The sequence below is a fragment of the Galeopterus variegatus genome, unplaced genomic scaffold (assembly GCF_000696425.1).
Source record: "Galeopterus variegatus unplaced genomic scaffold, G_variegatus-3.0.2 Scaffold2565, whole genome shotgun sequence".
In the NCBI taxonomy this organism is placed as follows: domain Eukaryota; kingdom Metazoa; phylum Chordata; class Mammalia; order Dermoptera; family Cynocephalidae; genus Galeopterus; species Galeopterus variegatus.
In genome coordinates, this window is record NW_007728676.1 from 99,462 (window position 1) to 127,398 (window position 27,937).

The window sequence follows — 27,937 nt, forward strand, 5'->3', positions numbered from 1 at the left end:
TCAGAAAGCCGTTTTCGCGCCCCAAGCGTTCCACTACAGCTCATCCTCTTCCTCCTCCCCTGCTCGGACCTCTCGGGCCTAGGCTGCCTCTGAGAACCCCCCCATCCGCAACCAAAGCGCCGGGAGCCCCTCCTGCATGGCCACTGTCCATCCGCCCGGGCCCGGGGAAGTCGAGAGGCCGTTTCTTTACCCTGCAGCGGGAAGGATGGCGTAGATACACGACGGATGCTGAGTCCCTTCAAGGCCTAAGCCACTGCCAACGCCAACCCGCTGACACCCGCCATTAGCCCTCAAGACAGGGGCCTCCCAGTGGCGCGCGGCGGAAAGAGGTACCCAACCCGCTCCTGTAGGAGGTAGATATTTTTTTAAACGCTTCCGTCTGGCTTCCACACAGCATTGAAAATTATTTAAATATACTTTATTACCGTCACTTTTTCCAGAAGAATGGAAAATTAATAGATTTTTTTTTTAAGTAGCCTTAAAAAACAGGAGTTCGTCGGGCACTTCTGTGGGCAGCCCACAGACCTGCCGCGCCAACGGGGAGGGGACCTCACAGGCCCGGAAACGCCGAATGGGGACCAAGATGGCGGACGGCGGATCTGCTCCGAAGTTGTCAGCCGTGCCTCCGCCGTCTGAGGGGGTGGGAGGAAGCCGCTGCTCCGAAATCTCCACCGAGCTCATTCGCTCCCTGACAGAGCTGCAGGAGCTGGAGGCTGTGTACGAACGGCTTTGCGGAGAGGAGGTGGGGGGCCGAGCCTCCTCTTTCCAGGAGGATCCAGGGACAGTGGGGCGTAGGAGCTGTCAGTATTGGGAAATCCGGGCTGTGGGAAGCTCTCTCCTTGCCCGGGGGAACAAAAAAACACCTACCCAAGAAGTGGGAATGTAGCTGGGTGTTTGGAGAGATTGTCAACTCTGTTCACTCGTTTTCCCTGGTATCTAGGCGATACCGTGCACCCTCCCCTCTCCCCCTCCCCCCATTGATTTACCTGGCCCAGTCACTGGTTTCTGCACCGCAGTAAAGTTAGAGTGAGAATTGCATTGGTTTAGCAATTTAATTTTTTTTTTTTTTTTTTTTTTTAAAGATGACCGGTAAGGGGATCTCAACCCTTGGCTTGGTGTTGTCAGCACCACGCTCAGCCAGTGAGCGAACCGGCCATCCCTATATAGGATCCGAACCCGTGGCCTTGGTGTTATCAGCACCGCACTCTACCGAGTGAGCCACGGGCCGGCCTAGCAATTTAATATTAATGAAACACTTTCATCCTGTTATCTTATTTAAGCGGAAAATCATTGCAAATAAACTTCTTGAAGCGTTTTAAGATTTTCTCTTGAGGGGAATGATTTGTAGATGTAATTTTAGCGCTTTGGTTAAATGCACAGCTTTGTAGAAGTTTGAGCTTTTAAGACTCAAGCACAACTGTCTAATCTTGGACAGGTCACTTCATCTCTTGTACCCCTGACATTCTGTCAAATGAGGAGTGTGAACTAGATTCTAAGATTCCTTTCAATTCATCACGTTCTATATCCTGCCTCCTCCCTCCTTTTCCGTGGCAATCTGATGCCATTAAATCACCTTTTTTTTTTTTTTTTTTTAAAAGTGACCGGTAAGGGGATCTCAACCCTTGGCTTGGTGTTGTCAGCACCACTCTCAGCCAGTGAGCAAACCGGCCATCCCTATATAGGATCCGAACCGTGGCCTTGGTGTTATCAGCACCGCACTCTCCCGAGTGAGCCACGGGCTGACCCCATTAAATCACTTTTGAATGTCAGTTGTGTTCCTTGCCAGTCAGAAGGAAGAGATCCAAGCTCTGACCTAAACGTTCAGCAGCTGTTTCCCAAAACGAACTTTTAAGTCGGGTTGAGCACAAAAGGCAGTTTCAGCCTGGGGGCGATATTAGGGGACTATTAATATCTTTGAATATTTTCAAATATTACCTTGCACCAACTCTTAACATTTTCTGTGTGTTTTTCTGCAAGATGTATTTTAAAATTCAGTACTCAACATTTCTTTCTTTTTATTTTTTTTTTTTTTCCCTTTTTGTCTTTTTTAACGACCGGTAGCGGGATCGCAACCCTCGGTGTCACGCCCGTACCAGGGACCGGCAACGGGATCGCAACTCTCCAGTGCGCCACCAGGCCGGCCCAGTACTCAACATTTCTAAGTTTGCATTCATTGAATCAATCAATACTTTGGGAAAAAAATTAAGGAGATCTTACCAACAGAAATATATGACTTCTATATTGTATTTTGTGACTGGCAGGAGGACATTTCCCTTAATTCTACTGGTCTACTTTAGTAAAAATGTGTAGTTAATATTAATGACTGTTGTTGAAGAATACCATACATGCTGTGTTAAGCACTTTGTGTATTATCCTGTTTGACTTGCACAACAGTCTTACGGGGTATGTGTTACTACCCCTATTTTACAGATGAAGAAACTGAATCATAAGAAATTTACAAAAATTGAAATAGCACAGTAAGTAGCTTACTGAAATAGAATTTTATTTATCTTCTCTGGTTATTGACTATCCACCAAGAAGAGATTTTTTTTGTCACTGCCACTGTGGGGATTTCATTTGTTTAGCCAATACATTTCAAATGCTTTCCTGGGGCCGGCCCATGGCTCACTTGGGAGAGTGTGGTGCTGATAACACCAAGGCCACAGGTTCGGATCCCTTTATAGGGATGGCCAGTTAGCTCACTTGGGAGAGCGTGGTGCTGACAACACCAAGTCAAGAGTTAAGATCCCCTTACCAGTCATCTTTTTTGAAAAAAAAAAAAAAAAAATGCCTTCCTGTTAGGCACTATGCTAATATTGAATGAAAGTTTATTTCCTCTCATTGTGGTGCTCATCTACTAGATGGAATAATGTATAAGGTAATAATCATGCAGTGTGATAAGTGCAAAAATGAAGTGTTGTTTGTTAAAATCTGAGGGGAACATAGTGAAAGGAAAGAAGAAATTTGAAGTGCGATTCACCCTTCAGCTAAGTGGTTGGTTTAGATAATTCTTAAGGTTCCTTCTGACAATTCTGATTACAAAATGTGTCTCTGTGTTTCAGAAAGTGGTAGAAAGAGAGCTGGATGCTCTTTTGGAACACCAAAACACCATTGAAAGTAAGATGGTCACTCTCCACCGAATGGGGTGAGTCTGTGTATCTCAGCAAGAGCTATTATAAATTCCAACAGGGTCCATTGGATAAGTTATTATTTTTCCTAACTTTCTGTTACTGCCAGTTGAGTTTGAAATATAGAGAAGCATTACCTCAAGGTAAAGTGAACATCTAAGGATATAATTCAGTCATTCTCAAAGATCTTTGGACCAGCAGTACCAGCATCACATGGAAACTAGTTAAAAATGCAAATTCTGGCACCCCACCCCAAACTTACTGCATCCGAAACTCTGGGGTGGGGCCTACCGGGTGATTCAGCTCAAGTTTGAGAACCACTGTTTTTAGACTTCGTGTATTTGCTAGTCATAAAAATTGCTCTTTGATCTCAACATCCTCTCAGGTTGTTTAGGGCATTTTATGCTCACTTAGCAATTGAGAAAATCTGTTCTCTAGTTTTTTGGCTGTATGTGTTGAGGGGTGTCTTTAGTAGTTTTAGAAATTAATTTTTTAGGGCCGGCCCATGGCTCACTTGGGAGAATGTGGTGCTGATAACACCAAGGCCACAGTTCGGATCCCTATATAGGGATGGCCAGTTAGCTCACTTGGGAGAGCGTGGTGCTGACAACACCAAGTCAAAGGTTAAGATCCCCTTACCAGTCAGATTAAAAAAAAAAAAAAGCTGTGTGTAGAGTGAACTGAGCTGAGTCGTGGGGAGGTACAAGAGAAGTACGAGACATAGTCTCCATCTGCAAAAAAAATGTTTCCATCTCTTCTTACCCTTTGCTCCTATGGATGTGTATGTGTGCCGACAATGTGTGTCTACAGTCCCAACCTGCAGTTGATTGAGGGAGATGCAAAGCAGCTGGCTGGAATGATCACCTTTACCTGCAACCTAGCCGAGAATGTGTCTAGCAAAGTCCGTCAGCTTGACCTGGCCAAGGTAATCCCACTGAGTTCTTGATGTTTGAGTTAGTAGATGGCAGTAAAGAAGCTACCATTAGAGATGAAAGCAGCACCATCCAATAGAAATCTAATTTGAGATACCAAAACCAGACAGAGATATCACAAGAAAACTCCAGACCAATAACTCTTATGAATATAGACATAAAAATCCTCAACAAAACACTAGCAAAACAAATCCAACAACATGTGAAAAAGGATTATATATCATGACCAAGTAGGATTTATCCTAGGAATGCAAGGTTGGTTTAAAATCTGAAAGTCAATTAATTAATACCCCGTATCAATAGAATAAAGGACAGAAACTACATAATCACCTCATAGTCTCAGAAAAAGCATTGAACAGAGTTCAATCCCCCTTTGTGATAAAAACACTTAAACTTGGAATAGAAGGGAACTTCCCCAACCTAGTATAAAACATCTATGAAAAATCCACAGCTAACATTCTACTTACTGGTAAAAGATGGGATACTTTCCCCCTAAGATGAGGATGTCTGACCTTGGTAGGTCTCTTTAACATTGCACTAAAAGTTCTAGCCAGGGAAATTAGGTAAGAAAATGAAATAAAAGTTGCCCAGATTGGAAAAAAAGAACTCTAATATGAACCACCTACATAATTTTAGATTTTCTAGTAGCCATTTTTTTTTTAAGTAAAAAGAAATAGGTGAAAATAATTTTAATATTCATATTTTATTTAACCCATTATATCCAAAAAGCCATTTCAACATGTAATATAGACATTAAAGAGATATTTTACCTTTATTTTTGTATCGAGTCTTTGAAATTTGGTGTATACAGTCATCCCTTGGTATCCATGGGGGATTGGTTCCAGGACCTCCCAAGGATGCTCAAGTCCCTGATATAAAGTAGCTTAGTATTTGCATATAATCTGTGCATTATGTATACTTTAAATCATCTCTATACTACTCATAATAACTAATATAATGTAAATGCTATGTAAATAGGTGTTGTATTGTTTAGGAAATAATGCCAAGAAAAAAAGTCTGTACATGTTCAGTACAGACAATTTTTTTTTCCCAAATATTTTCCATCTGCAGTTGGTTGAATACACAGATATGGAACCCACAGATACAGAGGGCTGACAGTACTTTACACATACACACTTAATTTGGACTAGCCATATTTCAAGTGCTCAATAGCCATTTGCGGTTAGTGGTAACTGTATTGGATAGCACAGGGTTTGTGTTCTTGAACAAGTCAGTCCCAGACTCAGTTTGCCCCTGTGAAATAGCATAACTCTTCCTCATCTGTTTGTTCAGATTCTGCAAAAACAGCTTCACCACAAAACACTATAGCCTCATATCCACTAACTCACATATCAAGGTTTTTTTTTAAAACATGTTTGCTTGTTTTAAAAGAAAAATACCTTCCACATATTTTGCTTACTTTATTACTTGGTTTACAATGTTATATTCCCAAAATGTCAAATGCGTTCTGATTCTATTATAAATTTAACAAAATAAGCCAAATATAAATATGGATTATCCCTGTTCCTGCTTCCATTAAAATGAATGATTTGACTACATTAATGTCAGTAGTCTTGATGATCATCAATAACAGTTTTTTGAGTGGTAGCGGTGGTGGTTGTGAGTCTGCCAGTAAAAGCTGTAAAGGACCTGTGATTAACCATATTTAGCTCCCAAATCACCCTGCCTCTGGGAGACATGTTTTTGAAAGAATAGGATATTGTTTCTAAGCACCAAGTCTTTTTGCAGAACCGCCTATATCAGGCCATTCAGAGAGCTGATGACATCTTGGACCTGAAGTTCTGCATGGATGGAGTTCAGACTGCTTTAAGGAATGAAGATTATGAGCAGGCTGCAGCCCACATTCATCGCTACTTGTGCCTGGACAAGTCAGTCATTGAGCTTAGCCGACAGGGCAAAGAAGGTCAGCATCCCAAACTGTTGACTTCTAGTTTAATTACAAGCATCTGTGATCTGAACTAGGCAAACTCAACCAGGAAAAAGGCATCTGTTGTTAGGAAGCTTCCTTGTCTGATAGTAGGCACTGTATACCATCCCAGGGCAAGTGTTGTTATTTCAATTTTATGGAAAAGGAGAATGAATTCAGATCTACTGATTCTCTGACCAGTGGGTTCTTTGCATTTAACCAAATAGGCTATGTATAAAATGAGGTTCTTAGCCTACTATTTTGGGTCTTCCTTGATCTTGACTCACCCTGTCTCTCTGGCCTTATTTCATGCTATTCACTCATACATCCATTCAATGTGCAAATATTTGTTGAGCTCTTCTGTATGCCAGGGCATATGCTACTTGCAATACTGTGCAAATACTCTTTTTGTATATCTGCTTCTATTCCTTTGCTTATTTCATTCCCTTTCCCTGGAATGTATATCTTCTTATGCAGATATTAAAATCCTGCCCATCTCTGAGATGGAATGTCACCTTCTCTGGGAAGCCTTTTCTGATTACTTCAGCCAGAAATATGACTTTTGGGCACCTTTCTTATGACACTTATCATACACTGAATTTTATTATAGTTAGTTGTACATAAACCTTATCTCTTTCATTTGATTTTAACTTCCATGACAGTAGAATTGTGGCTGATTCACCTTTAAATAATCTATATTGCTAGCACAGTATCTTGTATACAGGAAATGCTCAATACATATTTGTCAAGTGAATAGTAGTGCACAGACTAAGGACATGGACCTGACACAATTCCGTTCTTTACATTAATTCTTATTTTCTCCCCATTGAGCAGGGAGTATGATTGATGCCAACCTGAAATTGCTGCAGGAAGCTGAGCAGCGTCTCAAAGCCATTGTAGCAGAGAAGTTTGCCATTGCCACCAAGGAAGGGGATCTGCCCCAGGTGGAGCGCTTCTTCAAGATCTTCCCACTGCTGGGTTTGCATGAGGAGGGATTAAGCAAGTTCTCAGAATACCTTTGCAAGCAGGTATGGACCCTGAGCACTTGGCAAGATAATGGTATGGCTCTCTGCCTGCAGATTGGGGCACTGAATGGATCCAGTTTCTATGGGTAATTTCTCTCTTCTGCGTATGACTTCCCTTTCTGCTCTTGCTATTGCCTGGCAGGACTGGATGCATACATTCAGTTGTCAACATATCTGTTGCCAGCTACTGTGTACCAAGCATGGCCTGGACATCTGCTGATGCACATTTATTTCCAACAGGCCAGGTGAAAGTATAGGAAAATTAAAATGCAAGTTTTCTTTTTTTTTAAAAGATGACCGGTAAGGGGATCTTAACCCTTGACTTGGTGTTGTCAGCACCACGCTCAGCCAGTGAGCGAACCGGCCATCCCTATATGGGATCCGAATCCGGGGCCTTGGTGTTATCAGCACCACACTCTCCCGAGTGAGCCACAGGCCGGCCCAAAATGCAAGTTTTCTGATGAGTTAAATCACCCTTTTTGGGCTGTCAGTCAGGAACTGTCTTCTTTTAAGAGCAATTAGAACTCTTGATTAGTGGTTGTAAGACTTCATAACCAGCCTTGAATCTCAAAATAAGCCACATTGAGATGAAGGAGGTGAGGCGAATTAAGGTTAAATCCTGAAAAAGAAACATATTTTGGGTAAAGTCTCAGGGCTTCCCCACACCCACCCCTTAGATGAAGAGAAGCACATCCAACAGGCATATGTGCGGAGGGTTTTTTTTTTTTTTTTAGCTATACGAGTATGTCGGTGCATCCTTCTCTCCGTCAATTCTCTATAACAGAACACTGTTCTTCCATTAAGAAAAATGAGACAGTTCCATACTTGTAACATATTTTACTCTCTAACATATGTGGTTTTTTTAAACAGACAAGGAACAAAACAGTATGCCATCATTCCTGTTTAAAATTAGGGGAGTGGCAATAAAGATAGATGCTTGTATAAGCCTAGGATATTTTTGGAACAGGGAATTAGGAGGTCAGGTGACATAGGTAAGAGGAAGAACCACTTTTTGCTGTACATTCCTTTGTTCCTTTTGAATGTTTAAATTTGTGTTTTCTCCATTCTAAAAATGTAATTAATTAAAAATAAAATACAACTGCTTTATGGTACTTTTTAATCAGTACTTTGCTGTCTGAGACCTAGAAATTGCTTCTACTTTTTTTTTTTTTAAAGATGACTGGTATGGGATCTCAACCCCTGGCTTGGTGTTGTCAGCACCACGCTCAGCCAGTGAGCTAACCGGCCATCCCTATATAGGATCCGATCCCGTGGCCTTGGCGTTATCAGCACCACACTCTCCCGAGTGAGCCACGGGCTGGCCCTTGGCTTCTACTTTTAATCCAATAAAAGTCCCTTCCACAGTACCCAGATTTCTTGTCCTGTTCAACAAAGCACCATTAATGATAACAATTTGTACTTTGAGAAGATTATTGAAACTGGGGACTCTCTCCCTTGGCTAATGGCAGTCCATATTTTTGGGGAGAAGAAAAGCATTATTTATACCTCTGAATACAAGAAAAGCTACTACCATGCTCAAGTTCCTTGTCCTGCCTGAGGCTCAGACAGCCCAGAGGCCACCAAAGGAGATTCCTCTGAGCTGCCTGGGCTTCCAGGCATCAAGGGAAATATGGAAAAAAGGAAAGCCAGTGGAAAGCCTTTTTGGAAAACTGAGACATACCTGGTATGAGGCTGGCCTCATATGTGGTTGTTCTGCTCTTTTCAGGTGGCCAGTAAAGCTGAAGAGAATCTGCAGTTGGTGCTAGGGATGGATATGAGTGATCGAAGAGCTGCAGTCATCTTCGCAGATACACTCACTCTCCTGTTTGAAGGCAAGTCTTTCACTACTCTGGGGAGACTGGAGACATTTCTGTCTGATGCTGGCATTCTAGCCTTTCTTCTCTCCCCTCTAGCCTGATGCCTTTAACTTAATCCTATAGTTTACTGTGTGTTGATTTACTAGAGAATTAACTTTTAGATCCAGTATCCTATTAACAAAGATTAGTTGGAGTCTCTCTGGTATTTTGAGCCTCCCTAGTCCTCAAACTATGTGAGAGTAAATTTAACCCTAAAATAAATTACTGGAAAGAGTGATGCTGATTTCCAAAGACACTGCTGTAGAAAACAGTATCAATATAACTTATCAAATGCCTGCTGGTATACCAAGCACTGTGCATATTTAACAAATAAATTTGCTTAGCAACCTCTAGCACTGACTAGGACTATTTGTGTTCATTTCGGGAGGTGAAGCCAAAAAGGATTGAGTTAGACCTGGGTTAGTCCTGGATGGGAGAAAGGAGTTTATTTTGTGGGAAGAATGTTTGGAATCTAGTCCTCCACTGCCTTCCTTCTAGGGATTGCCCGCATTGTGGAGACCCATCAACCAATAGTGGAGACCTATTACGGGCTGGGGAGACTTTATACCCTGATCAAACATCTGCAGGTAGAATGTGACAGACAGGTGGAGAAGGTGGTGGACAAGTTCATCAAGCAGAGGGACTACCACCAGCAGGTGAGCAGGGGAAGCTGCAGGTGGTTTGGAAGCAGCTTCAGCCAGGGACACTGAGTAGAATAAATTGGAGGGGGAGAAAATGAAAAAAGTTGCAGACAGAGAAAAATCAGTGGGAAATGCAGACTGGCCTGAATCTTGTCCATCACCAGCTTACTTTGGACTTACTTTGTAGAAATGATGGCCTCAGGAAAAAACTAAAAAGGAAATAGAAAGGCCTTCCTGAAAGGAACACAACAGAAATGTTAAGTCGGTTTTCTATCACAGAATGTGTGACAGTGCCCTCTGTTGATATAATGAAAATCTTATCCCCTAAAGTCCTATGTAGTGTCAACTAATTTGTCTCAAATTTCCCAGTAGTTCCCTAAGTGCTGACGATAACACTTGCTTTTTCAGAACTTTATTTTTCCATTCCTTTGAGCAGAGAAAGTAAAAGTAGGACATAGAGGGCCGCCCGGTGGCGCACTGGAGAGTGTGCCGCTTGGGAGTGCGGAGGCGCTCCCACCGAGGGTTCAGATCCCATGTGGAGACCGGTTCCCGCTCACTGGCTGAGCGTGGTGCGGGCGCAGCACTGAGGGTTGCGATCCCGTTGCTGGTCCCCGGTACGGGCGCGACACCGAGGGTTGCAATCCCGTTACCAGTCAGTAAAAAAGACAAAAAGGAAAAAAAAAAAAGTAGGACATAGAAATAGGAGTGGCCTTTTACAATTTTATTTCTAGAACTGCAGGCTAGGAGACTAGACTGTATTCCATCAGAACACCATTAGTATAAATTTTAAGTGCAGTAATAGAGGTGAGCATTAGCATCAAAACCTAAAGCAAATCTTTGGCTCATCATCTTCATCTCTGGCTTGAAGGAAAGCAAACTAAACATAAACATTCTTCTATGCCAAAAATTTGGCATGACCGGCAAGAGGCAGATACATGGAGGGTGGGGAAGAGTATTCTCATTTCTGTGGTGTATTGCAGTTTCGGCATGTCCAGAACAGCTTAATGAGAAATTCTGCAACAGAAAAAATCGAACCAAGGTAATAATACTACCCTTTTCTTCAGCCCATAGGAGTTTGAATTGGTAATCCTTATAATTCAGACTACTCTGTTACAATGTGGTCTTTGTTTTTAAATGTGTGGTTAAGAATAATAGACCATTATCAGTACTTTTGAAGCCCCCAGAGTGACTCTCCTCTTCCCTCTCCCCAAAGGTAACTACTATCCTAAAGTTTTAAATTTTTACTCTTTATAGTAAAAGTAATATATGCTTGTTAGAAGAAAAACCAAACAGGTGGGTCCAAGTGCAATGGTGTTTGCAACTAACTGATCACAACCAGTTACAGATGTCTTTGTTCCTTTTTCACTCCACTGCTTCACTTGACTTGCCTTAAAAAAGAGAAAAAATCCAGCAAAATAAAAAATGTATTCATTCAATCAAGAAATTTTTACTGAGTATACACTATGTGCCAAACACGGCAGCAAGCAAAGTGAGCAAAACAGACATAATTCTTTCTTTGTGGCACCTAAAATCTGTAAAGTACACAGAAAATAATGATAGTTAACACATATATGAGTATAGTGTTTACTATATGCCAGACACTGTTCTAAGCACTTAACAAATAAACGATTTAATGCAAAGTTTCTTAACCTCTGCACTCCTAGCATTTTGGCTGGATAGTTCTTTGTTATGGGGGACTGTCTTGTGCATTGTAAGATGGTTAGCATCCCTGGCCTTTACCACTAGATGCTAGTATCCCCTGGGGGGTGCAAAATTGCGCTCAGTTGAAAATCACTGACTTAATCCATAAACATTTCACAGATGAGCAAACTGAAGTCTGGAAAGATGAAATGACTTGCCAAGGTCATACAGCTAGAAAGTGGCAGAGCCAAAAGTAGAATCCAAGCAGTCTGATTCTAGAGTTTGTATTGTTAACTATTATGAAATAATACTAATTATAAGATACAGGAGAGCATGTAATAAGGTGATGTAACCTAATCTGGGGAAGTTCAAGGGAGAATTCCTGAGGAAATGACCTTAGATCTGAGACCTTAAGAGTGAATAGGAGAAAAGAAGTGTTCAGGTAGAGCAGGGAAAGCATGTACAAAGGTCAAAGGTCCTGTATATTTGAAAAACTGAAAAGAAGTCAGTGTAGATGAAGTGCAAAGAGTTGGGGAGAACCTAAAATGAGATAAATATGGAGAGGTCATTAGGGTCAGGCCATTCGGGCTCTTGTATCCTTAGAGCTATGGAAATCATGTGATATGACCAGATTTATATTTTGAAAAGGACTTCAGTATGCAGAGGGAGTTCATTTTTGCATATAATGTGAGGTAGGGTTTTATTCTTTTTCATATGGATATCAGTTGTCTCGGCACAATTTGTTGAAAAGACCATTCTTTCCCTGAATTGTCTTAGCACTCTCATTGAAAATCATTTGACCTAGGGCCTGCCCGTGGCTCATTCGGGAGAGTGCAGTGCTGATAACACCAAGGCCACAGGTTCGGATCCTATATAGGGATGGCCGGTTTGCTCACTGGCTGAGCGTGGTGCTGACAACACCAAGCCAAGGATTGAGATCCCCTTACCGGTCTTTAAAAAAAAAAAAAAAGAAAGAAAGAAAATCATTTGACCTGTAGACTCTCAATTCTATTCCATATCCTTATGGTACTGCTGTAGCTTTGTAGTAAGTTTTGAAATCAGGAAGTCTTCCAACTTTTTTACTTCAAGATTGCTTTGGCTATTTGTTGGGATAGATGAGTGGGATTTAGGACACAATTTAATGATGTATCCTAAAATCCTTCCAGGGCTAAATTACAGATTGGGGAGGTATGTTTTCTTTCACATGAGGCATAGATAATTTTTATTCAAACCATATAAGAAAACACACCTCCCCAATCTCTTATTTAGCCCTGGCAGAATTTTAGGGGGTGAATGATTCTAGTGAAACAGGTAAATGGACAGTGTTTTTGACAGCTGTCTCTGATTATAATCAGGCCCGCAGAACCAGGGTCCTTATGGGCCCGCTGGGGAAGGAGAGTTTGGGACTGTTTGCCTCAGGCTCTTTTATCTGAGGGATCCAGTGTTGTCCTTATTCATTCTGCTCCATGTGTCTTAGGGAACTGGACCCCATTCTGACTGAGGTCACCCTGATGAATGCCCGCAGTGAACTATACTTACGCTTCCTCAGGAAGAGGATCAGCTCTGATTTTGAGGTGGGGGATTCCATGGCCTCAGAAGAAGTAAAGCAAGGTAAAACATGTTTCCCATCTTCTCTGGGAGGGCTGGGGTGTATAGTTGGCACTCCTTTGTGATAGTTAAGCCACAGATCTCTTACTATGGAAACAGTTAAAGGTTGTTAGCCTCTGGGGGTCTGTGGGCAAACTTACTCCTAGGAGGACATCTAGGTGTACCGCATTTTAGAATTGGACTGGACCTTTGGGGTCATCTGCTCATTTTATAGACGAGGAAAACTGATACCCAGTTTTAGATGATTTTCCTCTGCTCTTTTCTCCACACCGTGCTTTCCACCCAGCTCTTCTTTAGAGTTCTGTTGTTTGATTTAAGGAGGTATGCGCACATGATAGATAGGTAATTTAAATAATACAAAAATATATATATTGTATACATGTATCCAAACATCACATTGTACCCCATAAATATGTATAATTATTATATGTCAATTAAATATAAAAATAATTTTTAAAAAAGGTATATGTAAATGAAGTAGGGAACTTTTGGGAATAGTAGAAATATTCTAAAACTGGATTGTGGCAATGGTTACACAAATCTGCAAAGTTACTAAAAATTATTGAATTGTACACATACAATGGGTGAATTTTATGGAATATAAATTATACTCCAATAAAGCTTTAATGAGGGTATAGCTCAGTGGTAGAGCATTTGACTGCAATAAAGCTTTAAAAAAAAAGAGTATATAATGTAAGTAAAGTCTTCCACCCGCTCCTAGTCTCCCAGCTCCCCAGTCACAATTTTTGAAGGGATAAATGACATTGAAAAATAAGGTGTTCCACAATCCAATTTCATTTACAGATTAACTCTCCAGGTTTTTAAGATGACCAGTTAATTCCTGCTGGGCAGGTTATCTGCAGGGTTTCTCTAAACTGGGGACTTGAGACCCACCCAGCATCTGTGGCATTCTGCATGGGTCGTGTCAACAATACACGATAGTGGAGTTATTGAATCAGTATTTAAAGGAGAATATGTGCTCATTTGGAGTTTGGTGCTTATCAATGTCAATGCCATCCAATGTAATAGCCACCAGCCACATGTGACTGTTGAAATTCAAATTTAATTAAAATTAAATAAATTTTAAAATTCAGTTCCTTGGTCCCACTAGTCACATTTCAAGTACTCAATAACTACCATGGCTAGTAACCACCATATTGGCCAACATAGATATAGAACATTTCCATCATCACAGAAAATTCTACTGGACAGCACTGGTTTAGAAAATGAAATGTTCTATATTCAATGGATTTTAGTCTCTGCCCTACAAACTTTGTCTTTTGACTCCTATTTATTAATCCTAAGGAAATAATGGAAAAAGAGTAAAAAGTTATTTGTACAAAAGTGTTCACTATAATCTCTAATTACTGTGATTTCTAATTATCTCCAATAATGGCAAAACATTTGGAAATAACCCAGATGTCTAAAAATAGGGGAGTGGTTAAAAATAATGGATTATCCACCTGATAAAATGCCACATAGTCATTAAAGTGAGCTAGAAAGAAGAGAACTTTAAGTAAGGTATGTAGAAACATGGAATATATTTGTGATATAACTTTTTTTTTTTTTTTTTTTTTTTTTTTTTTTTAAAGATGACCGGTAAGGGGATCTTAACCCTTGACTTGGTGTTGTCAGCACCACGCTCAGCCAGTGAGCGAACCGGCCATCCTTATGTGGGATCCGAACCCAGGGCCTTGGTGTTATCAGCACCGCACTCTCCCGAGTGAGCCACGGGCCGGCCCGTGATATAACTTTTTATTTATTTTTTTAATATAATTTTAATATTATTTTTTTACACTCTAGGATGTTGTTGCAGAGCAGTTGGGAGGAAGGCAGAAAGGGGAAAGGAGAAGGAAATGGGATGGAAGGAGGAAGGAGGAGGGGTGGGATTGAGGCCTGTGGTACCTGCCCCTCATTCCCACAGGGGAGACCAGGGGACTTCCAGCGGTGGCTTGGTCATTGCTGGGCTGGGTGCAGATATTGGGGAGGGGTGTAGCAAAAGCCCTCACTCCCACCATCCCAACTTGGGAACCTGGGGCCCTTCTTGCTGTGGCTTGGTGGTTGTCGCTGGGCTGGCTGCAGGTGTCGGGGGTGTGTGATATAACTTTTTAAAGCAGAATAGAAAATTGTATCTATACGTGGTTATAACCATGTAAAATATGTACATATTTGGAAGGAAGACTAAAAAGCAACATGAAAAAATGAAAAAGTTGCTCCATTTCCCTTGGGGAAGAAAAGTGAGTATTCCTTTCTTGGCTGTCCCCTAGAACACCAGAAGTGTCTGGACAAGCTCCTCAATAACTGCCTATTGAGCTGTACCATGCAGGAGCTAATTGGTTTATATATCACCATGGAGGAGTACTTCATGAGGGAGACTGTCAATAAGGTAAGACATAGGACACATCTTTTAGAAATGGGGCTTCCTGTCCAAGAAGCGAGGCTGAAAGAAATGGCTGAGGCATGTCATATTTCTCAGTCCTGCTTTGAGAATACTTTTGCATGCAGACTGAGTGGCACTGCTTTGTATGGTTAGAGGGCATCTTTGGAGTTGTTATATTCTTCATATTCTCAGCTGGGACTTATTTCCCAGGATCACAAAAGAACAGCTCAACTCCTTAGGGAGCCTACTTGTTCCCTGCCTCCCTGGAAATAAGTGGGCGAGGAGCCTTGGGGAAGTAGGGCCACTCCTGATGTCTTACATCCTAGGTAATGGATGTCTCCAAAGCAAAGGTCCTAAATATTTAATTTCCTAATGGTACTGATCAATAGGGAAGTGAGCTACTTTCGCAAAGATTCACACCAAACTGTGACCAGGATAAGCCATGTTGGTAGAAACATGGACAAGGTATAGAGCCACGACCAGTGTGTCCAGAACCTTCTAGAACATGACACGCAGAACTGGGTACTTTGCCTTTTGGGTAGGCTGTGGCTCTAGACACCTACGAGAAGGGCCAGTTGACTTCCAGCATGGTGGATGATGTCTTCTACATTGTTAAGAAGTGCATTGGGCGGGCTCTGTCCAGCTCCAGCATCGACTGTCTCTGTGCCATGATCAACCTCGCCACCACAGAGCTGGAGTCTGACTTCAGGTATGGCTGACTCCCTTTCTCCTTTCTAGGCAGAAAGGTCCTAGTTGTGGTTGATTCCTGAGGCCCATTCGTTTCTTCCTTTCTTTCCCCTTATGCTTCTAGTTCAGTTCTATAGAGGAAATAAGCTCCTGTCTCTAGACAACATCTTTGGCTCCAGGCAGCTGTTGATCACCCAGATAACTTATGGGCCAAATTTCTATTCCCTGGACCGTATTGAAGGGGCTGTTGGCCCTCAGACCTAGGAGGAAGAAGAGGCACTTTAGATGAAAACAGTAGTTGTAATAATAACATAGCTTCCATTGCTATAAGGCCAGGCACTGTGCTAATCTCCTGCTCTTTTTTAGTCCTAATAATAACCCTATGAGATAGGAGTTATTTGTTCTATTTTACAGATAAGGAAACTGGGGTTTAGGGCAATTCCATCCCTTGTCAAAGATCACACACCTCCTAAGTGGTAGAGCATAGAGTCTAGAAGTAATTGACTCAAAACTTATTCTCAACTCCTACACAGTACTGCCTTTCACTAAGCTGTACTGTCTCCTCTTTGTTTGTTGGACTTCAGTGGTGACATCTGAAAAGCCTCATAAGAGGTAAAGAATTAAGGGCCAGCCCGTGGCTTACTTGGGAGAGTGTGGTGCTGATAACACCAAGGCCATGGGTTCAAATCCCTATATAGGGATGGCCGGTTAGCTCACTTGGTAGAGTGTGGTGCTGACAACACCAAGTCAAGGGTTAAGATCCCCTTACCAGGGGCCGGCCCAGTGGCGCACTGCTACAGTGCGCCGCTTGGGAGCACAGCGGCGCTCCCGCCGAGGGTTCGGATCCCACATACAGACCAGTTCCCGCTCACTGGCTGAGCGAGGTGCGGGCGTGACACCGAGGGTTGCGATCCCGTTGCCGGTCCCGGTCCGGGCGCGACACTGAGGGTTGCGATCCATTGCCGGACACGAAAAAAGACAAAAGGGAAAAAAAAAAAAAAAAGATCCCCTTACCAGTTATCTTTAAAAAAAAAAAAAAAGAAAGAAGTAAAGAATTGGCCAGTATCCTTTGTATGTTCTTGTTACATCAGTGTCCTTAAGAGGGTGTTGGTCACTCTCATACATTGGCTCCTTAGGTCTCCTACAGTGGTCTCAAGGATTGGTTATTCCCCACAAAAGAACAACTTCTGTGGCTGTCTCAGGATAGTGGGCACTCTGGCCCTGCTGTCCTGGAGGCCAGATTGAGCACTGTCAATACCCATATGCCATTCTGCTCCCCAGAGATGTTTTGTGTAACAAGCTGCGGATGGGCTTCCCAGCCACCACCTTACAGGACATCCAGCGCGGGGTGACAAGTGCCGTGAACATCATGCACAGCAGCCTGCAGCAGGGCAAATTTGACACAAAAGGCATCGAAAGCACTGATGAGGCCAAGCTGTCCTTCCTGGTAGGTAGCTCACAGGTTGGGAGCTGGGTCAGTTTATCTTGAGAGGCTAAACTATGACCTGTAAACCACACTGCAATCAGCCTTGAGCTGGAGACTTTTCCTCCAGTGCCTATATAGAAAGAAAATTCCTCCTTTAAGGAAAGCTGCTCCTAGAAAGTTTTGAATCCATTTCTTACCCAGGAACCTATTCTGAGCAGCCTAAACTAGGACATGCACTTTTCCCTGCCAGAAGGCTGGGCTCCTCAGCTCTCCCCTAGTGCCATTCCCAAGAGCACTGCCCAGGTGTCCAGGGGCTCCACTGAGTGTCAAGTATGGCTTACATCTGCCACAGAACCACTGTAACGCCTGTGTCAGGGCCCCAAACCATTTCTCTGCGGAGAGGCCCACAGCATGGGTGGGTGCCAAGCCTGCAGGCCTACCAGGACTGCTTTTCTAGCTCATGTCTTAAGCTTTCAATTTCCTCTGGAAAGGTGACTTTATTAAAGCCCTTAGCTACCCAGAATGACAGATGTGATGAAGCAGTGAGTCTTATCAGTTGTGTGAGAGTGGGGAAGGAGAAGCATGGAAAATGAAAGGATTTGCGCGAGGTAAAAGCCAGTTTGTGATGAGCCAAAGAGAACGCATATGAGTCCTGTGCTCACACTCAAGCCTCTCTTGGGATGACTGGGAACAGCGCCGTCAGAGGTCCACTCTGCTCCTTCCCCACATTGCCCATACTCTTGAGTCTTGACTCCTGAGGTTCAGAGACTGAAGGAGACATCCAGTAGCAGAGCTGTCAATCAACAGTCCACAGATGGGGTTGGGTACAAAAATGTATACATGCATTTTTCTGGAAGCAGGGTCCTTAGCTTTTATCAAGTTCTTAAAAGGGTCTGTGACCTCAAAAGAGTTAAGAGCTGTTGCTTTCAGAGACAGAAGCCTAAACTTACTGGTATCTACCCTACCCCTGTGCAGGGGAACCCACAGTAACTAGTCGTCAGATCCAATATGAAGACTGTTTAGACAGCCCCACTCACTTCTGGTCATTTGAAATATTTTTCCTGGGCATCGGTTCATTTGATATGGGATATCATGGTTGTTGCCAAGAAAGAGGATCAGCTCCAAGAAACTATTGCTTCTGAAATATGGTACCTTTGGAGAACTTTGCCAAAATGTCCAGCAACCAGCACCATATGAACATGAACTGACTTAAATTTTTTTATTTTGTTTGCATTCCGTTTCATTTTTTTACAGAACTTAACTTATTCTTTCATTTCTGTGCCCAAAAATATTTCATTGGCTCCTTGCTACCTAACACATCAAAGCTAAATCAAAGATTTCTTTGCCTGGTAGTTTGTTTAAGACCTCCTAAGTCTAACCCATGTACCTTTACGGTCATCTTTTCCACCACTTAACTACACACATCCCCAAGGATGGCCAGTGTACGTTCGCTCATTTACTGCTCTGTAAGGACATACCATTCAAACAGTTTTCATTGTTTGAGGGCCCAGAAGATAATGCCAAAAAGAAAAGTGATGCTAAATGCTTGGTGACAGGTTTCCAGTTTTCCTGATGCCCAGTACTTAAAATGTCATCACTCCAACCACAGGGCCTATTTTTTATTCACCTTGATTCATTTGGCTGTCAGGATGAATTCCCCAACTACTGACATATCATTCACCATGGGGAAGGGAGAAGCCCAGTAAATCCATGCTAACAAGGACTGTTAGTACAAGGGAAACTTTGAAATCAATACCGTTTGAACCCAAGTCCATTTTCCCCTCACGACAATTATTTTTGGTGTCCTCAAACACCTTGGAAACATCTATGTATGGCCTTCATCCATCAGCTGTCATGACAGCTGTCTCTGGATACATGGTTATGTTAGCAGCCTTGTGTTGTGGCATGTTAAAGAAAGGTCTTATCCATCCACAGGAGAGTGCCTAAGCAGCACTGTCAGCAACATGATTTTTCAGTATTGGCTGCAGGACACTGACAAGGAAAGTACCCAGGGGAAGATGAGAGGGACTTCCTAACCTCCGTCTTTGGGGTGCTGGGATTCTCCTTTTACCCTGAAATCCTGAAGCTTCTGACTCATGTCTCAGAGCTTGGCTCCTCCCTACCTCACTCCTGTCTTCCTAGTCCTGCCCCCAGCACACCAGTTCAGAGGCAGTGGGGTCCTCTCAAACACTGTAATTCTTCCCCCACTCAGCCTCTGGATTAGTTCCCAAACCACAGCTGTGCTTGTGTGGCATTCACCTGCTTTAAAGACTCCTCGGTGCCACCCAGGCCACCGGACATAGCATACCACCCAAGTCCCAGTCAGACTTCAAGCCCCACCTCCCCATCACTCTACATCTTCCACTTCCCTGCACATGGCTGTCACCTGACTCTGCTAATTTCCAAATACTGTGTTGGGGTTTTCTGCCATTCTGCACTTGCTTATATTATTCCTTTTCCAGGATAAATTCATTTACTCATTCAATAAATATTTATTGAGAAACTTCTACACATCAGACACTGTTCTGCGTCTAGAGCTACACTGCCCAACATGGTAGCACTAGCCCCAGGTGGCTATTTAACTTTACATTTAAATAAGAAATCCAGTTCCTGAGTTGTACTAGCCACATTTCAAGTGCTCAGTAACTACACATGGTTAGGGGTACCAGTGCAGATTTAGAATATTTCCATCAAGAAAGTTGGACATTGCTGTACTAGAGTTAGAGCAGTGAAGAAGACAGTCTGGATCCCTGCCTTCGTGGGGTCTCATTCTAGTGGAAAAGGCAGACAAGAAACAACCCAGAATCAGAAAACCATAAGTAGGGCCGGCCCGGTGGCGCACTGCTACAGTGCGCCGCTTGGGAGCGCAGTGGCGCTCCCGCCGAGGGTTCGGATCCCACATACAGACCGACCGCTCACTGGCTGAGTGAGGTGCGGGAGCAACACCGAGGGTTGCGATCCCGTTGCCGGTCCGGTCCGGTACGGGCGCGACACTGAGGGTTGCGATCCATTGCCGGTCACGAAAAAAGACAAAAAAAAAAAGAAAACCATAAGTACCATGAAGAAAATATCAAATAGGACAGTGAGCTAGAGAGGCCAATGGAGGTGGAGAAATGTACTCTGTCATCTCCTATCAGAATTATGTTCCAGCGTTTTAGGTTCATCTCAGCTACCAACTGCCATGGAGCCTTCCTTGAATGCCTCAGTCCAAAACAGTTCTTTCCTCTAAATGGCCACAGCAGTCTGTGTCTTAATTATTGCTTTTGTCACATGCTGCTTTTTATGGCTTACTTCTACACCTAGTCTATAAGGCAGTTGAGTTATGAAAAAGGAGACCTTGGTGCAGAGTAGGCAGACCTGAATTCTAATCCTGGCACCAGCTTTGTAGCCTTGTTAACCTGAGTTTCTGTCTCCATACCTGCTTTATTTTTCTTCCTGGTGTTTATCACTACCTGACATTATATAATAATATATTTGTTTACTATCTGACTTTCCTTCTGGATGTCAACTCTGAGGGGATGGATTTTGTCTGTTTTGTTAACTGTTTTCTCCATGCCTAGAACAGTGCCTGGCACATAGTGGGCACTCAGTAAACATTTGCTAATCAGTTGTTGGCTGACTTTGGTGAATCATTTTACCTTCTGAAGAGTCTCATTTCTTCATATGAACTGGGCTTGATAATACTTGTTTTGTTGGGGTATCTGGCAAGGTCAGTGAGATGACAGATGAGAGTGCTTATAGGTGGCAGGCTCTCTGGAAGCTTTCATTTAATCAATGTCAGACTTTGCATCACTGACCGGGGCTTGGCAGTTTGGAGCCCCAGGATTTATCTCAGACCTATGTGCCTGAGTCATTTCTGGTCTGTGAGTAACATGGAACAAAAAGATCTGAAACCTGGACTTACTACCTCTGAGGTCCTGATGGCTCTGCTCCCCAGCATCAGGCATAGAGGAAAGGGTGACATTCTCCCAATCCAAGAACTAAGCATCCAGCCCGATGACAGTGGTGTGGGCTCTCCTGAGTCTAAATTCAAGCCAACCATTCTCTGAGCCTCATTTATTGCAGCTGGCAGCCAATCTGGCATCGGAAAGTGTAGCATAGCCAGCACCAATGAGCAGGAAGTCATGTTCTTCCTTCCTCATCTCCCAGGTGTCTCTGAACAACGTGGAAGTCTGCAGTGAAAACATCTCCACTCTGAAGAAGACGCTGGAGGTACAGGGGAAATTGCCTATCAGCTTTCAGCAGCTGCAGCCTCTCCATTTTGAGAGAGAGCCCTGTATACTCATCCCTGTGGGGACTGGGGCATTCCAAGACATTGAGCCACACTTCAGGGGATTCGTGGTGACTGACATGGTAGCAAGACATCTCCAGACCAGAGGGAAAAGCTCAGAGTTGGAAGATCAGAATTCAAATTAGATTTTCCAGGGCCGGCCCGGTGGCGCACTGCTACAGTGCGCCGCTTGGGAGCGTGGCGGCGCTCCCGCCGAGGGTTCGGATCCCACATACAGACCGGTTCCCGCTCACTGGCTGAGCGAGGTGTGGGCGTGGCACCGAGGGTTGCGATCCCGTTGCCGGTCCCGGTCCGGTACGGGCACGACACTGAGGGTTGCAATCCGTTGCCGGACACGAAAAAAGACAAAAAAAAAAAAAAATTAGATTTTCCAGAAATTCTAGATTTTCCAGAATGTACTTGGCATGTGACCTTGGACAAGTCCCTTAGTTCTGTGAGCCTTAGTTCTCTCATCCATGAAATCAGATATAGATCTCCATCCTGCCCTACTTTGACTTTCTTGGGTGGCCTAATGAAAAAATAGGGTTGAGGGGCTGGCCGCTTTCTCACTTGGGAGAGCATGGTGCTGGTAACACCAAGGTAAGGGGTTTGGATCCCCTTACCAGCCAGCCACTAAGAAAAATAGGGATGAAAGCACTTTATGAAAATGACGAAGCCATGGGCTGGCTGGTTAGCTTGGTTGGTTAGAGCATGGTGCTGATGACGCCAAGGTCCAGGGTTTGATCCCTGTACTGACCATCTGCCAAAAAAAGAAGGAAAATAACAAAGCCCTTTATAATATAAGAGATTAAGATAAGATTCACCAAACCCTGTACAAGCCAGTTGCTATTGTTTTTTAAAGGAAGACAGCATGGTATAGTGGCAGTTGCTTGGGCTTTGAAGTCAGATGTCCCAGAGTTGACCACTCACCAGTTGTGTGGCCTCAGGCAAGTTCTATAACCTTCCTGAGCCTCAGTCTCCTCATTTGGGCTAGACCTCTACCCTACAGAGTTGTTGTGAGATGAATGTGGTAATATAAAGCAGCTGGTACATGCGAGTCATTGCAGTGGTACTTATTGAGTGTATTAACGGTTAAAAATAACAGCATGGAGCAATCACTTTGTGAAGAATTAGAAAACGAGGGGCTCAATTCTTACTCCCAAATTCAGCCTCTAGGACAGAAGGGTGGGTGGGGTCCTGCCTCCATAGTGGGCACTTGTATGGAGGAGGAGGCTTGGCAGCAGAAGCAAAGGGCCCAGTGCACAAGCTGGGTGAGTGTGGGTTTTAGGCCGGCCAGACTGAAGCTGGGAGCCAACACACGGGGAAGGGAGGGCCCTCTAGCTATCAGAGTACTTGCAGGAGCCTCAGAGAGACTAGGGAGGTGAGAGTTTATAGTAGTGCTGTAAACTGGACTAGGTTAGGTATTTACCCCAAATGACCTTAAAATGGAATAAAATAAGGTGATACAATGTACTGATAGTATAGTGTCTACCATGTAATATGTGTTCTATCATTAAGTCATGGCACTGTAGATTGTATTCCTGACTTCATTCTTAACATTAGTCTGTTGGATTTTGTTTGTTTGTTTGTTTGTTTGTTTTTAAAGATGACAGGTTGGGGCCGGCCCGGTGGCGCACTGGATAAGTGCGCCGATTGGGAAGCGCGGCGGCGCTCCCGCCCGAGGGTTCGGATCCCACATACAGACCGGTTCCCGCTCACTGGCTGAGCGAGGCACGGGAGCAACACCAAGGGTTGCAATCGGTCCCCGGTCCGGTACGGGGGCAATCCGTTGCGATCCGTTGCCGGACACGGAAAAAGACAAAAGACACAAAAAAAAAAAAGATGACAGGTAAGGGGATCTTAACCCTTGACTTGGTGTTATCAGCACCACGCTCTCCCAAGTGAGCCACAGGCCGGCCCTAGTCTGTTGGATTTTGAAGTAAAATTTTGGGAAATTTTAGAAATTCAGAACTGAGCCACTAGAATTAGCTAAGTCAAAGAAAAGAGGGATAGCAAAGAGCTGAAAAAAACAATTCCCATAAACACCCCTTTAGATTTGCATGTCACAGATATTTTTTCTCAGCCACATCAACAGCCCTTTGAGATGGGTAGTTCAGGTGTTGATGTCCATTTTTACAGATGGGGTTGAAGGGCTAGGTAAAGATAGTAAGTGCTGGAGCTGCTGTGGAAACTGTGGTCTTCTGCCTGCTAGATCAGTCCCTTTGCAACTCTTCCATGCAGCTTCTCCTGTTGTAGCCAAAACAGCACAAGCCTTCTAAGGAGGCCACAAGAAATGTGGGCAGCTCCTGGCAACCCAAAACATGAGCTTCAAGCAGTTCCTGCTGTGAAGTTCTCTACACCTTACTAGAGAATAGTGATTAGGAGCAGGCACTCTGGAGCCAGAATTCCTGGGCTAGAATCCCAGCTCCATGACTTACTGCTGTGGCTTTGGGTATGTTATTAACTTCTCTGTGCGTCAGTTTCCTCATCTGTACAATGGGGATAATAGTAGTACCCACTTCATAGGATAGGTGTTTTTTTTAACGGTCAAAGTTTTGGGGGAGTTTTTTTGGCAGCTGGCCAGTACAGGGATCGAAACCCTTGATCTTGGTGTTATCAAGCATGGTGCTTTAACCAAGTGAGCTAACCGGCAGCCCTGTTTCTGTTTTTGTTTTTTAAGGAGAATAGGTACTTTAATTAATAAAAGTAAAATGTTTAGAACAGGGCCTGGCACACAGTAAGCACTTAAATCTTAGGTATGATTCATGACAATTTCCCTTTGGTAGCCAGACAAAAATATTTAAGAAGTAGAAACTGTAACAATATTTAGTGTCTACTGTGTGGCAATACTTTGCATCTCCTCAATACTTTGCATCTCCTCATACAACTCTCAAACAACAACCATGGGAGCAGGACTTTGTGTTCCCATCTTATAGACAAGTCGAAACTCAGAAACTTGAAATCATTTGCCCAAGGTCACTTAACTAATATATGACTGAGCTAGGACTTGAACCTAGGAATGTCTAACTCTAAAGGTATGATTAAATTCCTGATATTTATGTTTCTTACTCACTTTCCCTGACACTGGTACCCCCATATTCCAAAGGGAGAAGTGAGAGCCAAGTGCATAGCCACCAGGATAGAACCCAGGTTTTCTGAAGCCCATAGCGCCCTTGCCTAGAATAGGCCATAGCTGCTCCCAGAAAAGGCTGGAGTAGAAGAAACAGCTGGTTGTATATTGGCCTCCTCTCTGCCTCTCCTCACATTCCCATGGCCCAGGCATGTTCAGTAGTCTTAACACGCTGCTCTCCCCTAGAGTGACTGCACCAAGCTGTTCAGCCAGGGCATTGGAGGGGAGCAGGCCCAGGCCAAGTTTGACAGTTGCCTTTCTGACTTGGCTGCCGTGTCCAACAAATTCCGAGATCTCTTGCAGGTAAGCCCCAGGTTCAACTGCTGATGGAATCCTATTCCTGTGTGGTGTTCTGAGAAGTTTGTTAACTGGCTTATTGTGGGCCCCACTGTGTACAAGGTAATGTGGAGGAGGGGTGAGGGAGTAGCATGCAAGCCACTGAAGCTGTACAAGTCCCTTGAGACTAAAGGCCCCGTTGGTTTTTCAGCAGCGCAGTTGCCACATTGATAAGCCAGGGTCTTGTCCTCTGAAGTCTCCACTTAGCCCCCACAGTGACAAGAGCCCTCAGAAAGGTGCTCAGAGGAAATGGAACATGGCTATTCTAACCTGCTGCTTGGCCTAGCACCAGGCACTTTGAAATCTCTTCTTTTGAGAGTTTACCAGAACCACATCAGGGCCTCGTCTCTATCCCAGATCTGAATCAGCATACAGTTGGAAAGGGACCCATTGTTTCTGGCTTCTTTGATTAGGTTTGTCTTTGTTATACTTCCGACAGGGCCTGCAGAATGCCACAGAGCTCGCAGAATGCCTGTAGTCAAGGGATGGATGGAGAAGAAAGGGAAGGGATGGGGGCAGGGTGCCTCCTGTGTCTGATGTGTCTCTACCTTGTCCTTGTGCAGGAAGGACTGACAGAGCTCAACAGCACAGCAGTCAAGCCGCAGGTGCAGCCTTGGATCAACACCTTTCTCTCCGTCTCCCACAACATCGAAGAGGTTGGCCTGACTGCAGGCAGCCATCAAGCCCGGGCTTATCCTGCACCCCTCAACCCCCAGCTGGAGGGCAGTGGAGCCATCTGAACAGACTAGACCTTACATGCTTCCCAGGCCCGCTTCCCTCACCCTCAAAGACTAGGTTCCTCCCAGGAAACAGTGGCTTCCTGCAGTCAGAAGGTCTCAGAGGACACCTGAAGGGACTTTTGTCTTGACTCGTTCCCTTTTATTGAGGCTCTTCTTGCCCACCTATTATAGAGTAGAGCTTTTTTCCCCTAGCCTAGTAAATTCATTCCTGTAGAAAATGAGATGCAATAGGGAATAAAATGCCAGGAGCCTTACTACATTATGTTGGCCACTGCTACAGCCCAGGGCTCTTTGCTGGATGGAAATGTGATCCAGGAAGTTTCTGCCGGCCTGGGTGTCCAAGCTAGTTTTATGCTAGATGAGTCAGAAGCTACAGAGGAGGAAGGAGCTCTTACATTATTTTCTTAGAGCGTAGAGGTGGGGTGAGTATGAATGGTACTTAGAAAGAGGCCCATGGTGACCTTACTACATGGTGACCCACCTTGCTTCCTGACAATAGGAAGAATTCAACGACTATGAGGCCAACGACCCTTGGGTACAACAGTTCATCCTTAATCTGGAGCAGCAAATGGCAGAGTTTAAGGTGAGTGGAGGCTCTAGGGGTCACCTAGAGGTGATTATGGAATCACCCACCTCTGCTCAAACCAGCAGCTTACAGCTTCTCATCACACTCCTGGTGGAGACCCAAAGCCCTCCTAACCCTGGCCTGTAGAAACTCCCCCGTGTCCTCATGTAACTATCCCCATACCCTGAAGATTCTGGTGCACAGGCAGAGGGGTTAGGTGGGATTCCTGATGATGTTGAGCTTCTATGTGCAGGTCAGCCTGTCCCCAGTCATCTATGACAGCTTGACCAGCCTCATGACCAGCCTTGTTGCCACTGAGTTGGAGAAAGTGGTGCTGAAATCCACCTTCAACCGGGTAAGGTCAAGGGTGCAAGGGTTCACAGCTCTATCGTTTCTCCTCTGAGGAAGACAAGTCATGCCACCGCAAGATTTGTGTCCCCTCTGTCTGCTTCGTGCAGCCCTGCATATCTAGGTCCAGTCCTGCCCATTTCTGAGGCCTTAGAGCAATTTGAGGCCAGTTCTGCTTGGCCAGAAAGCCAGGCCTTCAACACAGCGACTGGCCCTGTGTTCTCCTGCAGCTGGGTGGTCTGCAGTTTGACAAGGAACTGAGATCACTCATTGCCTACCTTACCACGGTGACCACCTGGACCATCCGAGACAAGTTTGCCCGGCTGTCCCAGATGGCAACAATCCTCAATCTGGAGCGGGTATGTGGGGCTCCCTTGCCCAGCCAGGAAAAAGTGACTGGAAAGAGGTAAAGACAAAATTTCCCATTCCCTCAAAACAATGTCTGCCAGCAGCCTAGCCCTGAGGGGCACCTTCTCCTTCCTGGGTACCCCTGCTCTACCCTCAGTGGAGCCCCGGGCCTTCCCTTAAGAGAGTCCCCGCCTTGCTGACTACGCTGTGTTCTTCTCCACAGGTGACTGAGATCCTAGATTACTGGGGTGCCAACTCCGGCCCATTGACGTGGCGCCTCACTCCTGCTGAAGTGCGTCAGGTGCTGGCTTTGCGCATAGACTTCCGCAATGAAGACATCAAGAGGCTCCGCCTGTAGCTGCCAGCGTTAGTCCACCTGGCCCATCATACCACAGAGCCCATTCTGAGTGGCCACAGCCCAGTTGCTGAGCAAGGCTGTCTGGCTCGGGGGAGCTCTGACAGCTGGCAGCAAGGAAACAAGGCCTGGACTCCATGCTCTGCCCTCAGGCCTAGCTGGGTGGTGCTTTGGGAGCAGCCTTTCCCCACCAAGAGAGGTGGGCTCCTAATTAGGTGGGAAAGCCAAAGCAGGCAGCAGCCAGCTCAGGCCAGCTTTCTGCATGGGTGGTCATTCTCTCACCCTCAAACACTACAGCAAACATGCTGCCCCAGCCAGCCTTAGAGGACTTGGATGCATCTGAAGACCTGGGAATTAGTTTTGACTTTGAGGAGAGGCTGTGATGTTTATGATTCCTGAATAAAGAAAGTCCTTGGAGAGATGCTAGTGTGCTGTTTCCAGGGAGGGCTGGGTGCTATGGGGCAGGACAGATCCGGCAGCAGCACTGAAGGCCTCAGCTTCCTCCTGCACCTGGAATGGTGCACAGCTACCTGCAGGACTCATGTGATAGCAGGAGCCCTTGTCCAATCTTGGACCTTCATCCCTCCTCTTGGG

The 27,937-nt window shown here is 44.5% G+C and overlaps 1 protein-coding gene across 1 annotated transcript; it reads left to right on the top strand.

Annotated features, from left to right (window-relative positions):
- The first annotated feature begins 562 nt into the window (after nucleotides 1-562).
- On the top strand, nucleotides 563-27,764 carry COG4 (component of oligomeric golgi complex 4). Its single transcript, XM_008582315.1, has 19 exons — nucleotides 563-742; nucleotides 3,063-3,145; nucleotides 3,939-4,053; nucleotides 5,810-5,984; nucleotides 6,822-7,015; nucleotides 8,739-8,844; nucleotides 9,367-9,524; nucleotides 10,490-10,548; nucleotides 12,628-12,761; nucleotides 15,026-15,144; nucleotides 15,681-15,847; nucleotides 17,107-17,272; nucleotides 21,401-21,463; nucleotides 24,838-24,954; nucleotides 25,551-25,643; nucleotides 26,227-26,310; nucleotides 26,546-26,647; nucleotides 26,871-26,999; nucleotides 27,212-27,764. Exons 1-19 carry the CDS (start codon nucleotides 572-574, stop codon nucleotides 27,344-27,346), a joined length of 2,370 nt encoding a protein of 789 aa, XP_008580537.1. The 5' UTR covers nucleotides 563-571; the 3' UTR covers nucleotides 27,347-27,764.
- The last annotated feature ends 173 nt before the right edge of the window (nucleotides 27,765-27,937 follow it).

Bases quoted from the DNA above. Each gene is read 5' to 3' on its own strand.
- COG4 (XM_008582315.1), top strand. From the start codon at position 572: ATGGGGACCAAGATGGCGGACGGCGGATCTGCTCCGAAGTTGTCAGCC. The intron at 21,464-24,837 runs GTACAGGGGAAA...GCTCTCCCCTAG, and splicing joins CTCTGAAGAAGACGCTGGAG to AGTGACTGCACCAAGCTGTT. The intron at 26,311-26,545 runs GTGAGTGGAGGC...TTCTATGTGCAG, and splicing joins AGCAAATGGCAGAGTTTAAG to GTCAGCCTGTCCCCAGTCAT.